We start from the raw sequence: 13,438 nt of genomic DNA on the forward strand, positions 1-13,438 counted from the left end.
AACATGGTCCTTCTCATACCCTCTCCAGCATTATGCTCCAGAACAGTATGTGAGGAATGTCTTCCGGGACGCGTGCACACACACACACGGAAGTGCGCTAGTCTGAGGTTTCCTAATGACAGGGTTTCCAGTGTAGAGCTGCTGTCTGACTGCTCGTGTTGGTCTGTGGCAGAAAAAATATAATTGCCCATCAACTCCCCGCACTGTGGCTTACCCACAAACCCCTGCCAGAGTGCCTGACTCCAAGATAGATGCTTTAGAGAGTGAACAAGAGAACAGAGGCACTCCATCATGACTGCCCTTTTGAAATTTTGTCTTCGATTCACATCTGTCTTTTCTGATCAATTTTAAGTCATATGCTGCATCCAAAATTAATGCAAGTAAAAAAAGGCTTTGTTCCTTAAGTTACCAGCTATGATCTGTCAGTTTGATTTACAGGCTGGTAACGTGGAACTGCAACGAAATGCATGCTTTTTCTATATCGATTGATAAAAACAATAATCTGACCCCGATCGACGAATCCATTTTTGAGCACCAGAAATATTTGAGCAGCAAATCATAATTTTGGAATGATTTCTGAAGAATCATGTGACTGGAGTAATGATGCTGAAAAATCAGCTTTGATCACAGGAATAAATTATATTTAAAAAATATTAAAATAGAAAGCAGTTATTTAAAATTGTAATAATATTTCACAATATTAGTGTTTTTAGTGTATTTTTAATTAAAATAAATGTAGTCTTGTTGAGCAGAAGTGACTTCTTTTAAAATCATAAAAATAATTTGAAACCTTTGACCAGTATTGCACTTATTTATTTATTTGTTAATCACATTTGCCAAAATGTACATTTTGGACCCTAAACATAGGTCTTGTAGACATACTATAACTTTCACTTCCTCAAGTTTCCTTGCGCTCCATCTTTCTTTTTCTGGTCTCGAGCTTCATGAATGGCATTCTTTCATTCCCCTGATGTCTCGTTTCTTTTCTAATCAAAATAGCCCTTTGAACGCGAGCCAGATGGTGAAATCAAACCGTCACATTTGGCTCATTCCCAGCCCCCTACTTTCCCTCTTTTCCTGCTCATTTTCGCTCCATACCCTCCTTTTCTCCTTTCTGCTTTGATCCCATGCTTTCCAATACTCCACTTCACCCCTTGCCCCTCATTTCAGCGCCGGCAAACAAAAAGGCCATAAACTCCCTTTGATTCTGTCCGTCTGTTTTTGTGCCTCTTCCCTCTTTCTTTTCCTCCTCCTCCTCCTTCTATGGTTTTGGGAGAAGTTTCCGTGGTAACACTTTTTTTTGGCTGCTGTTTATTGTGAGATCCTCATTGGGCGACTGGGAAAGCGACACACATAGACTCAATATCACAGCTCTCTTTAACACTGCACGTTCAAATGTGGCTGGCTGAAAGCCCTAAACACCTTTTTACGCTCTGTAAACTTCACACGGTAAGTTTGTACAGTAGCTTTAACTCATTAGATTAGCTGCAAAGTTAAATATCTGACAGGATTTAGTTAGTGTACTTCAGCTGGTGCAGTGAATGACAGCTGAGAAGTGGGAATTGAACACTGAAGTGTTGTGTTGCATGCTTCATGTAAATATGTGTCCTGGGTTGTTTCATTTCTTATAACTTTTTCCTGAAACTGTTTCACACAGATGCATCTTCATTGTCATTTGCATGCGTCAACGCTTCTTTTTGCATGTGCATGTAGCTTTTATAACACAATTTTAAGTTATCATTTTAAGTGTTATTCCTCTGTTTCACAGACTTCATGAAATCAAAATAGATTTTTGTTGTTTTTAGTTTATGTCGGTGAGAATTGAAGCATTCTACAGCAAGTTAAAAGTTAATTTTTAGCAGATATACACAAAAAAAAGCTTCTTTTCCAGGAAATATGGACCAAAAGAATCCAACTTTAAAATATTGCTATAGCCACTGACTAGCAAAACGTCGCTAACAGATTTTGACTGACATAAATGAATACTATTGGCCATTTAAACAGGTCCAACTTCTTTTTTTATTGGGAAATACGTCATGGGAACATTAAAGGGTTAGTTCACCCAAAATGAAAATCCTGTAATTTAATTACTCACCCTCACGTCTTTCTAAATCTGTAAGACTTTCGTTCATCTTCGGAAGACAAATGAAGATCTTTTAATGAAATCTGAGAGCTTTAAGTCCCTCCATTGACAGCCAAAGCAACTACCACTTTCAAGCCCCTGAAAGGTAATAAAGACATCATTAAAGTAATCCATGTTACACCAGTGGTTTAACCTTAATTTTATGAAGCAATGCGAGTGCTTTGATTGCGCATAAAAACCACAATTACCAAAATATTAATCTCCAATATGCATTCATGCAACAACGTCCAACATCCAACTCTTGCATCAACACAACACGCATGGGAGATTAATGTTTTGTAAATAAAGTGTTTGTTTTTTTTTGCGAAAAGGACTCGCGTTGCTTCATAAAATTTAGGTTAAACCACTGGAGTCATATGGATTACTTTAAAAATGCATTTACTACCTTTCTGGGGCTTGAAAGTGGTAGTTGCGTAGGTTGTCAATGGAGGGACAGAAAGCTCTCAGATTTAATTTAAAGATCTTCATTTGTGTTCTGAAGATGACATTTCTTACGGGTTTGAAATGACATGAGGGTGAGTAATTAATGACAGAATTTGCATTTTTGGGTGAACTATCCCTTTAACTGCTCTAATCAAGTGAATTCATGGGGTCTTGAAGTTCACCGCAACACAGGAAACATCATTCATTTGATATTCTTTGCCGTAATGTTCTTCTAGGTTGCTCCACCAATCGATTCGGATTCAGAGGCACTGGCTCTGGGCCACTGGCCTAAGTGCCCGATCCCAAACGTGCCCTCAACGCTGGACAAACAGACAAACTGGGCTGGAATCTTACCATTACCCACCCCAGAAGAGAAGATGAAGACGGAGTCTCGAGTCATCACCTCATGCATCGTTCCCATTAACGTAACAGGTATATGCCTCTAGTGTTTGTTGGTGATAATGCATGCTGAGTCAGAACTGAGTCTGACACTGAAATGGTTGTTCATAGGAGTTATAAAGGAAAGTTTATATTAAAGAAAAGCTACTTTCATTCTATTATTGCTCTACTACATATGGCTCAAGTCTGGTGAAGTTGTCACTACTGAAGGAGAACTTTGGTCCATTAGGATCTAGTGATGTTGTAAAAGTGTGCAAAGTAAAGAGCAATGATAATAACAAATAATGCCAGGAGCTTTTGTGCCAATTCTTCATTAAGGGTGTGTTCACACTTGTAGTTCGGGTTCTCATTTTTGTTGTGATAGTTTTGCTAGTGCTAGCATAACTCAGGAACAGTATATGATGCATCTCATAACTAAATGCATATGAAAGCATGAACATCTTGACCAAAGTTCTCCTCTGGCATCAATGAACAGAAGGATCACCTTGTGAGAACGCTGAATTTTGCGTGTATTGTTTTCAGAGGAGGGCGCCAACACTACTTCCCCCTCAGCGATATCAGCTTTGCTAAGTGAGAGATCTTTTACATGTCCATTAAGTTTCCCTCTTCAGTCTCAGTGCCACTTCATTCCCTAACCATCACCATTTAGAACAATATGTAGAGAGAGAGAGAGAGAGAGAGAGAGAGAGAGAGAGAGAGAGAGAGAGAGAGAGAGAGAGAGAGAGAGAGAGCGAAGGGGTTGGCATCTTAACTTTATAAACATTCTCATTTTGGCTGTTGTTTCTTCTCAATTTAATGCAAGAAGCAGTTACGGAAATTGATTATTCACATTACTAGCTCAAGCTACTATAAGTTGGCGTAAAGTAGTCATTCATTTAATAAATGAAAGGTTAGTAGTTCTGAAACATAGATGGATAAGGTAAACGGGTGATTTTTCCCGTTAGGGGAACTTTTAAAACCTCATTTTGTTTTAAATGCATAAAAAAAGAATTGCTTAAAAGTTTTGCCATTTTAAACTTTTAGACCATTTGCTAGTTGAAGGTTAAACAAGGCCATGATCAGATCTTCTTTATTCCTTGGCATGTGATAAATGTTTTAACATAGATGAAACATGGTTTGAAGAAGTTTCATTTTCAAGTTGTCTAAAGTGCCCAAACTGAAGAATCACCCAAATACATTAAAATCAAGACACACTGGAAAGTAGGCTAAAATATGCAAGTCATAAAATTTGAAACAAAAAAGTTCTTAGTTGTCTTGGTTACTTTCTTTGTGCCAGATAATGCAAAGAGTCAAGAAAGCGTTTTGTGCATGCTAATCAGTTGCATTAGAATTACAAAGAGGCCGAATATATCTACTCCGGGCTTGACTGAAACAGGACTTTTGCAGTGCGTGTCAGCATGGATTGAATCAAAGACAGTGTCGACTGGAAATTGCACATCACAGGCGCAGTGGTGTAATTGGTGCTCAAAGGGCCAAGCCTGCAATCACATGAGAGTCATGATGCATAACACTGGACAAACATCAAAACAAATAAAGCTTCAAATAAAGAGAACGGCAGCAGGCTGCAGTCTAGAGAGTAAGGCTGGGGTCGGGTAGGACAGATATACTCCCATTTTCAACCCTGGTTGTTTTCTGTTCTGACGTCCTGAATATGTTGCTCCTTTCACCTTGCATGGCATTGCGTATTGTTGTCTGATGTATTTTTTGTGTCAGTTAAAATATTTTAACATGACTGAAACCATCTTTTTTGTTACATTTATGATTTTACAATACATGCATTTTTTCTTCTGCGATTTTAAACTTGCATAAAGATGCATAACATGCAGAAATGTAGATTCTTTTATATGTGATATGGTAAAGTACTATTATATGCTGTAAAATATTATAAACATAAAAAGTATTACATTTATAATATGTTAAATATATTTAAGAATGTATTGTTCAAGAAATAATTATATTACCTTATAAATGTGTTCTTTTAATAATTATTACGGCTAAAATAAAAAAATGAGTGAGAGAAACATGGTATGGAGAAGCAAAAAAAAAGTGGCTTGCTCCCAACAACCTCTCACATATCTGTTGCTCTTTGCAGGGGTTGGGTTCGACAGAGAGGCCAGTGTGCGCTGCTCACTAGTCCATTCGCAGTCAGTTCTTCAACGAAGGAGGAAGCTAAGGAGACGGAAAACGATCACTGGCATTCCCAGACGAGTGCAGCAGGATTTGGGTGTGTGAAGCATACTCCTATCACTCTTTTTGTTTTCATTACTTGTTTATTAATTGTATTTAAATGTGATGATAGCAAATGTCACAAAAATAAAATGTGTTACTAAAAACATCTTTCATCACTTTTTAGATTCTGACGAGTCTCCAGTGGCCAGAGAACGTACTGTGATAGTCCACACCAACCCTGAACTTTTTCAAGAGGATCTCACGCTCTCTCGCCTCAACACTAAGGACTCTGGTTGCCAGACAGAAGAATTGCTGATTGTTGGGGCTGCACCCTCACGTAGACGGATCAGAGCACAAAGGGGGCAGGGTGTGACTGTGTCACTGTCCCATTCCACGGGGAACATATCTTCTCTGCCTGACAACTCTGACACAATGTTCACCGCCTCAGTAGGCTCCCGTCTGCGTTCCCGAAGCCTCCCGCGTGAGGGAGGGCGACTGGTGGATGAAGGTCATGATGACAGTGATGAAGATGATGATGAGGATGAGGAAGAACTTTCCCCATTTGAGGCAGAGGACTTCCTACCAGTCCCAGGGGAACATATTCTAAAAGATGATGAAGAAAGCACTGATGACCAGGCAATCCCAGAGGGCCAGCATAACAGTTTGAAATTCAAGCAACATGCTGGAACTACAGAGCATGACTGGATGGAGAGGGGTCGATCCCGTCTGCCTCGTAAAGCTGACATGGGTAGCTGTGAGATTTCGTCAAGTTCTGATACGTTCAGTAGCCCCATTCACTCCGTTTCCAATGCTGGTGTGCTGACTAGCCAGATGGACCACAAGGAAGATCACCAGTCCTCAAGTGGCAACTGGAGTGGTAGTAGTTCTACATGTCCCTCCCAGACATCAGAGACCATTCCACCTGCAGCCTCACCCCCACTCACCGGATCATCCCACTGTGATTCAGAGCTATCGTTGAATGCAGCTACTAATACTAATGATGATTCCACATGCTTCATTATTGATCCTTATCCTGGAGACCGATCGCAAGGCCTCCGTAGCCATAGGACAGGTTCATTCACTTCCACTGCAACTGACATGCTTGATGATGCTGGAGTCAGCACTGCCAGTGAGGGTGAGTGGAGCTATCCCCTCTACAGGCACAACATGCCTTGCCAGCCGGACTTCAGTCCTGAGCACTCTAGGGCAGAGAACATCCTAGAATGTCCCAGTTTTGCTAGCATAGCCACTTTTGAAAGTTTAACAGAAAGGCCACCTTCTGAAAAGGCAGACACCGCCTCACACTATTCTGTAGATGCAGAGGGCTACTATACCTCCATGCACTTTGACTGTGGTCTTAAAGGTAGCAAAAGCTTCACTTATAACTATGCATCTGTAGACCAGCAGCAGGCAGAATATGGACATCAAACAAATACACTTGGGAGAAATAGTCTCTCTCTAAGGAAACCAAAGGTGAAGCCATCCCCGCCAAAACGTAGCTCATCCTTGAGGACAATAAGCAGCCATGGTGGACCTCCCACTGACAAGAACGAACCAAAGATTGCTGGTGGTCAGAACAAATCAACGTCTTCCAGGGAGAGAACTCAGCATGTGGGATTAAACGGAGGCTCCTCGAGTCAGCTGGAGAGTGAGGAGCCACTGGGGGCTTGGGGTGTTGAGAGTTCTACAGAGATTCCAGAAGTCGCTTTGTTTGGCTCCACAGAAACACATTCCTTCAAGGATGAGGGAGCTGTCCAGTCAGACTATGCAGATCTCTGGCTTCTTAATGACTTGAAATCCAATGATCCTTACAGATCATTATCAAATTCCAGCACAGCTACGGGTACCACTGTCATTGAATGCATTAAATCACAGGAGAGCTCAGAATCCCAGACCTCCCAGTCAGGATCTAGGGCCACCACTCCTTCACTACCATCGGTGGAAAGCGAATTTAGATTGCCTTCACCAGAAAAGCTGGTGGGTCTAGCATCACCTTCCAGTGGCTACTCAAGCCAGTCGGAGACACCAACATCTTCTCTTCCATCGGCTTTCTTCCCGAACGCTCACCCAATGTCCCCTCCTGGTGGCAAGAGGAAACCCAAAGTCCCAGAAAGGAAGTCCTCACTTGCTTCTTTGCAGCAGTACTCATCCAAAAGCGACCTTGAATTGCCTATCATTCCTCCCACCCACCTTAACCTAAGTGCCCTTCCCAATGTCAGCAAGCCTTCAATTCACAAAAAACAGATGCACATCCTGCACCAGAGCAAACACAAGACGGCAGTTTCATCAGAAACCAAGCGTGAGAGTCTTTCAACTGATGAGCTGGCAATCCCTAGTCCTTTGGCCATCACTCCTACAGTTCTTCGTTCAGTTCAGCTACGTTCAGTTGGCAAATCTGGAGAAGGGAGCTACGATCGACTTAGCACTGACACTGCCACTAGGCCTAAGTGTCCCACTGTGACTATCATCACCCCACCTACTCACAATAAACCCCATGAAACTAGGAAACCTCCACCCTATAGACCCCTTCTCACAGAACCTTCCTCTCAGGACAATTGTGAATCACTGTTTACCCCAGTAGACGGACTAGCTGGTAAGAATATAGCAAGCCATTTTGGTTCAAGAAATAGATATGACCGATTAGCCCCGTCCCCTCTTTTGAGCATGACTGCTTTTAAGGCCCAGTCTGATGAGGAGAACATGGATGAACTGACATTGGGGAATTCTCGAGAAGTTGCAGAAAAGGTGAGCACCTCAAATAGTTTCTTTCCCCAGAGTAGTCTGGAAGTAGAGCAAAACCAGGCATTAAGATCTGAGCCAAACGAGGGAAGCCCCGGTCAGAATGCTCTAGCAAAGAGGTCAGATATTCTTGACCAAGTGCCTGATATTGTCAAGCAAAGATCAGAGACATTGCAAGCTTTTCCAATTAGCGGTGCTGGAGAAGAATCTGTAACATCAGGTGTTCCAACCAGAAGTGCCTCACAGGAACATGTAGAGGAAGGGTCAACACCAGACACAGAAGACTATTTTAGCAGAGGTATGTTTGTATAATATTTCCATTAATATGTAAAGTAGCTGCCATGTTCTTTAATATTTCAGACATTTTGAATTGGAATGAGTTTCAGAGTTTCTATTTCAGAGTCCACACCAAGCGATCCAACAGTGTCCCCTCTGACAGACGAATCCAAATCTGAGGATGATAGCGTTTTTCTTTCACCAAGTAAAAGTCGCACAACAGAGGATCTCTTTGCCATGATTCACAGGTGTGTTTCAAGTTTGGTATATATTTTTTTGATGATCAGAAAAAAAATATTAACTCCTACCCCGCCAGCGTTTTTGAAAAACGTTGCTTCCCAGCACCAGCACTTTTGATAATTTTCACAAAAGTTTCATGGCCCCCAGTATATTTTGTTGTATAAATATCTGAACTTACAATTTATCAAAAGAAACAGACCCTCTGCTTTTAAACAAAAACCTGTTTTATTCTAGCTCCATGTATTCTGTTTTATCAACACTTGAATGTGGGAAAGTTTGATAAAAAAAACATTTTGAGAAAATCTAATTTTTTTTCAAAGACTATACCTTGATCGGATTCAGAATGATGATCAAAACAGTATTGAGCAGATCAAGTCCATCAGCTCTCCTAATGCTTGGACTGTCCTATAGCTTGTCCTGGGTCGACATTTCATACGGGGACATTAGGCAGTTTTGATTTATATGCTGTTTATTGTCAACGATTGCGTTATTTTATGCATCTGTTTACATATGCTTTATGCTTGTTTCTGCTTCATCTTCGCTTGTGTTTTGATCTATAGATTCAGTACTCTTTCAGAAGATGCCTAATAGCGCCCCCTACCGAATAACAGTGAAAACATCAAAAGCCGGAAAATTCTGCCAATGAATTAAAAATCCAGTAAAGAATCCAAAAATTCTTATTGCCTCTTATTTGTGTTTTTCCATCTCAGGTCAAAACGAAAAATGCTGGGCAGGAAAGATTCTGGAGAATCAGTGCGGAGCCGTTCAGCCATTGTCGCTGGGAATGGCTCTGCAACTAATCCTGCAACTTCGCCAAGCACCCCAAACGTGCCTGCAAGTCCATCTATTCAATCTCAGCGAACCCCGGGTCCAATTTATAGGAGTGCCAAAAAGTCCAGTACCTCAAATGAAGAGTTCAAATTGCTGTTGTTGAAAAAGGGAAGTCGGTCCGACTCCAGTTATCGCATGTCAGCTACGGAGATCCTAAAGAGCCCAATTGCGCCCAAAAGCCCCGGTGAGCTCCTGATGGAGGGTTCTAGACCACTTGAGGAGCCACTTTCTCCTTTACAACAGCAGTTTCCAGAGGGAAATCATGAGCAAATTCACAGCCCCTTTCCAAAATCGTATTCTGAGGGCTTCTCCACAAAAGCTTTTCCCACATCTGCCTCATCTAGACAAGGCCGGTCAAGGATGCCACCAGCTGCAAATAGTAGCCGCTACAGTACACGCAGTCGGCTGTACACTGCTCCCATGCAGGCCATATCAGAAGGGGAAACAGAAAACTCAGATGGAAGTCCACATGATGACCGGTCCTCCTGAAAAATGCATCTTAGAATTTGAGCATCAACAAAGTCTAGACACAATCTTTGACATTAAGTCAATAATGCTGGGCTCTTGGCATGCTATATATTTTTTAAGTATCTGTTCTTAAGAAGACCCTAAACCATAGACAAACTACATAGTGTCTGTACCCTTTTGTATCAAAAAGAACAAATCATTCTGATGATGGTTTCAGTGGTGGTGTTCCAATAACTTCCATGAGCATATTTATTTTATGTAAATGCTTTGTTTGTGTACCATTCATTTGAGAATGAGAGTGGAGAAAACTAGATGCTAAAATTTCATCACTTTGTAATTATTCATGGATACTTTTTTTCACAGACATTTAGCATTGTCTAGAAACAGTACTGTACAGGGGTAATTGTGAAAATGGGTCCAGAAGATGTTAATTAAAAGAATGGAAATCTTTCTTGTACCTTAAACACATACTGTTTATGGCAAACAGCTTGGGACAATCAAAGAGTGGCCTTTTGTATAGATAGCTGTAGCATAAATGGGCTAAGTACTTCTGAGTTAGCCAGCAACTGGATCATATTGGGCAAGAAATGTAGCGGAGTTGGATTATCCTGATGGCCAACCACTATTTTGCACTTCTTTTGGTACTGAGAAAATATCAGAAATTTTTGAGAAATCTTATAAAAAGCCACAAAAGAAAAAGAGACAAAAATAAATATCTACAAATAGAATAGGATTTTTTAAAAATGTATTTTAATGAGATTTACGATCTGGAAAATTGTCTCTTTTGGCATTTTTAAGATATTGAAAGACTTTAATGCGACATCTAATTTTAAAACAATTGAATGACAACATGATTCTTCCCTTCCATTCAATATTTATATTTTTTAAGCAAATTTCTTAAAAAATAAATAAATAAATAAACCCATTGTTTCTATATCAATGATAAGAAAAACAACAACAGCTAACAACACAGGCTCTAGATGTATTCTGTGAATACCGTACCAATCGTTTCTCATATATTACTGATTCTTCGCATTGTAAAGTGACGTTTTTTGGTTATTGATCACTGACCCACAAAGCAGGACTAATACTGTGCAAGCTTTTTACAGCCAACTTGAAATTATGCCTCTATCGCAGTGGTTGTAGCTTTTATATATTTAACTTTAATAGATCGACTTCACTGCATGCAATAAAACTTCAGAGCGGAGCCGATATTGGTACATACTTTTTTGAGAGCATCAATGAATTTGCATCATCAGTATGTCAAATATGATCAGTTTTTTTCCTAATATATCAGATCGAAACACTGTTGACAATCTTTTTCAAAGACAGTTATATGTAGTAAAATGGACTATGGCAGAATAATGTGTAGAAGGACAAGTAGAAGTTTGTAGAAGTGTGTAGTGAAAGTGCTTTTGGTCAGGAGGCTTTTGCAGTTTGTGTTGCTTTAGGTTTGAATTTGCGATGTTGAGAGGGCAATGAGGAAAGTTACTAGAAGGACTTTAAGTTGGGTATCGTCCTAGACACTGATGGAAAACAAGTAGCACAGACAATAAAAAATATCCAAAGAAAGACTACAGAGATGTAGAGTCACGTCAGACTGAGACAGAGCAAGTCTGCAGTAAGAGGGGTTTGCATCTTAGATTTACTGATCCAGCAAAGAAATGTTGCCTATTTAAGACTATACATAGGCAATATTTCTTTGCTGGATCAGTAAATCTGTGCATATGAGGATGTGCTGAAAATGGTGCGAATCAAAGAAGAGAGGTTGTAAAAAAGATTGAACATGGATTTGCACTACTGTTTTGGTTATCGTTTTTTAAATCAGTTTCCAAGACTCACCTCATGCTTTTAATTTTGGTACGAAAGTGTAAGAGTTAACTAGTGTCTATGAAATATTGGGCTTTGATCAATTTATGCCTGCAGATTTATTTATGGACTTTTGCTTGCAGAGGTTAAGCTTTATTGGGAAAACACTGGTTTTAAAAGAGATTAATCTAACACAGAAAATAAAACCACTCATAAATAATATAAAAAATACTAATGACATAAGCTACCGTGTTAATGAACCTTTGAGACCTAATGATGTCCAGTGTTGTATTTGGCATTTCTCTCCTTTGTACCATTGACCGCCTGGTGTTTTTGCGACTTACCTTGCTATTGGTGTGAGATTCAGTCTTTGGATCCTTTACAGGACCAAGTATTTGAGCTGTCTTCAGCTATTTAATCACTAACAGCTACCCGCAACTATCTAGCTTTAGGTAAAGATGTTATACAAAGGGAATAACACAACTACAAATCTAAGCAATCTTAAGACTTCCATCACTATCCATCTCTAAGACAGGTAAACGATTTTGTAAGCTACCATTCCAACATTTTAAAGTCTAACCTTAAAATTTGCACTGATGTAGTATGTTTGTGAAGGTTTTCACATTGTCTATTGCTGTACCTAAGGCTATTTAAACAGGAATAGTTAACACAATCAGTTATGAGTTGAGAAAAAAATCTAATATCTTTAAAGCATGCTTGGTGAATGGTAACATGCAAAGATTTGTGTACCAAAGGATTTCAGAGTTGGACAAACACTGTAATGAATACAGTTATGTGACGTCTCTCCTGGTACTAGACTAAAGTCTTCAAGCAACTAATGTTTTTTCTTCTTTTTTTTTGTACAATTTTGTAAATATAATACCTTTTAAAATTGTTTCCTGGGTGTTTCTTATGTAAAATGTTTTCAAAGTTTACATTAATTATAAGCCTTTGTATATTTTTGATCTGTGCAACACTTTTGAGTCTTGTATTTATTTTTTAGTCAACTTTGTGGAAAGTCCCATTGTAAAATGTCTCGAAAACCGTTTGCCAGCTTGTCTGGCTGTTTAGTAAATGTGCATAGAAGAGGCCAATAAATGTGACTGCTTTAAACACCTAAACGTGTGTGTGTGTAAATGTTCATTTATCAAGACGGGTGAATATGCTGAATTAATCAAAGTCTGGTAAATCATTCCACATTTAAACAGTTAAAATAAAACTCAAAAATGCAGTGGCTTCAATAGTGAGTTTGAGAAGTTGAGGAAGAAAATGAAAGGCATTTTGTTAATGAAGTGTTAAGAAGCTGCTCTTACATGCCCCACTTTGACAGGTGTGTTTGTAGTTTTCAGTTTTGAAACTTTTTACTACATGTTTTAGTTCTGTGAGCCTTGTAACCCACTAATGTGTTAATTCCTGTGGTTTTGGTCATTAGTAAAGACAGGTGTTACAGGTTACACCCTCGGCTCGAGGCGCACCAGTGATGGGGAAAGAATTTTAATGTTTAACCTTGCAGTAACACTTAAAGTCTTTATATATAATACATTCTAAAAGTATTAATTAAAATGCAATGTATGTTCTCTTGAATAATTGTAACCACAGTTATAATACATTATAATACTTATGTATTCATTGTACACACCTTTAGAAAGTAATGCATTAAAACATGACAAACCACCAATTTCAGATGTAACAAGGAATCTGCATATTATAATGCATTTTAACTTTGATTACAATTATTTATGAAAGGATGCAATGCATTATAGCATTAATTATGAACGCCTATAATGCATTATACATAGAGGCTTTAATTAAAGTGTTACCACGTTAAGTGTAAATGTATTGAAAGAATGAGTATGACTATTGATAGTATGATTTGTGTGACCAAAAAAAAACAACAACAACAGGAGTTATTTTGTTTTTGCATTTATAGTTTGGTACAGA

The 13,438-nt window shown here is 39.2% G+C and overlaps 1 protein-coding gene across 11 annotated transcripts in view; it reads left to right on the plus strand.

Annotated features, from left to right (window-relative positions):
- nhsa (Nance-Horan syndrome a (congenital cataracts and dental anomalies)) overlaps positions 1–12,618 on the plus strand; it is a 108,083-nt gene extending 95,465 nt beyond the window's left edge. For 5 of the 11 annotated variants that reach the window (XM_077218576.1, XM_077218579.1, XM_077218577.1 and 2 more), the window contains 6 exons: positions 2,803–2,998; positions 3,488–3,535; positions 5,058–5,189; positions 5,319–8,171; positions 8,274–8,397; positions 9,100–12,618. In XM_077218576.1, the coding sequence (XP_077074691.1) occupies positions 2,803–2,998; positions 3,488–3,535; positions 5,058–5,189; positions 5,319–8,171; positions 8,274–8,397; positions 9,100–9,709 (3,963 nt within the window). In that variant the 3' untranslated portion in view covers positions 9,710–12,618. The remainder of the gene's footprint in view (positions 1–2,802; positions 2,999–3,487; positions 3,536–5,057; positions 5,190–5,318; positions 8,172–8,273; positions 8,398–9,099) is intronic. The other 6 variants (XM_077218578.1, XM_077218581.1, XM_077218580.1 and 3 more) reach the window with 2 other exon arrangements.
- Positions 12,619–13,438: the final 820 nt, after the last annotated feature.

The sequence above is a fragment of the Siphateles boraxobius genome, unplaced genomic scaffold (assembly GCF_051911475.1).
Source record: "Siphateles boraxobius isolate OS27281-9 unplaced genomic scaffold, OSU_SipBor_1 77, whole genome shotgun sequence".
NCBI classification, from domain to species: domain Eukaryota; kingdom Metazoa; phylum Chordata; class Actinopteri; order Cypriniformes; family Leuciscidae; genus Siphateles; species Siphateles boraxobius.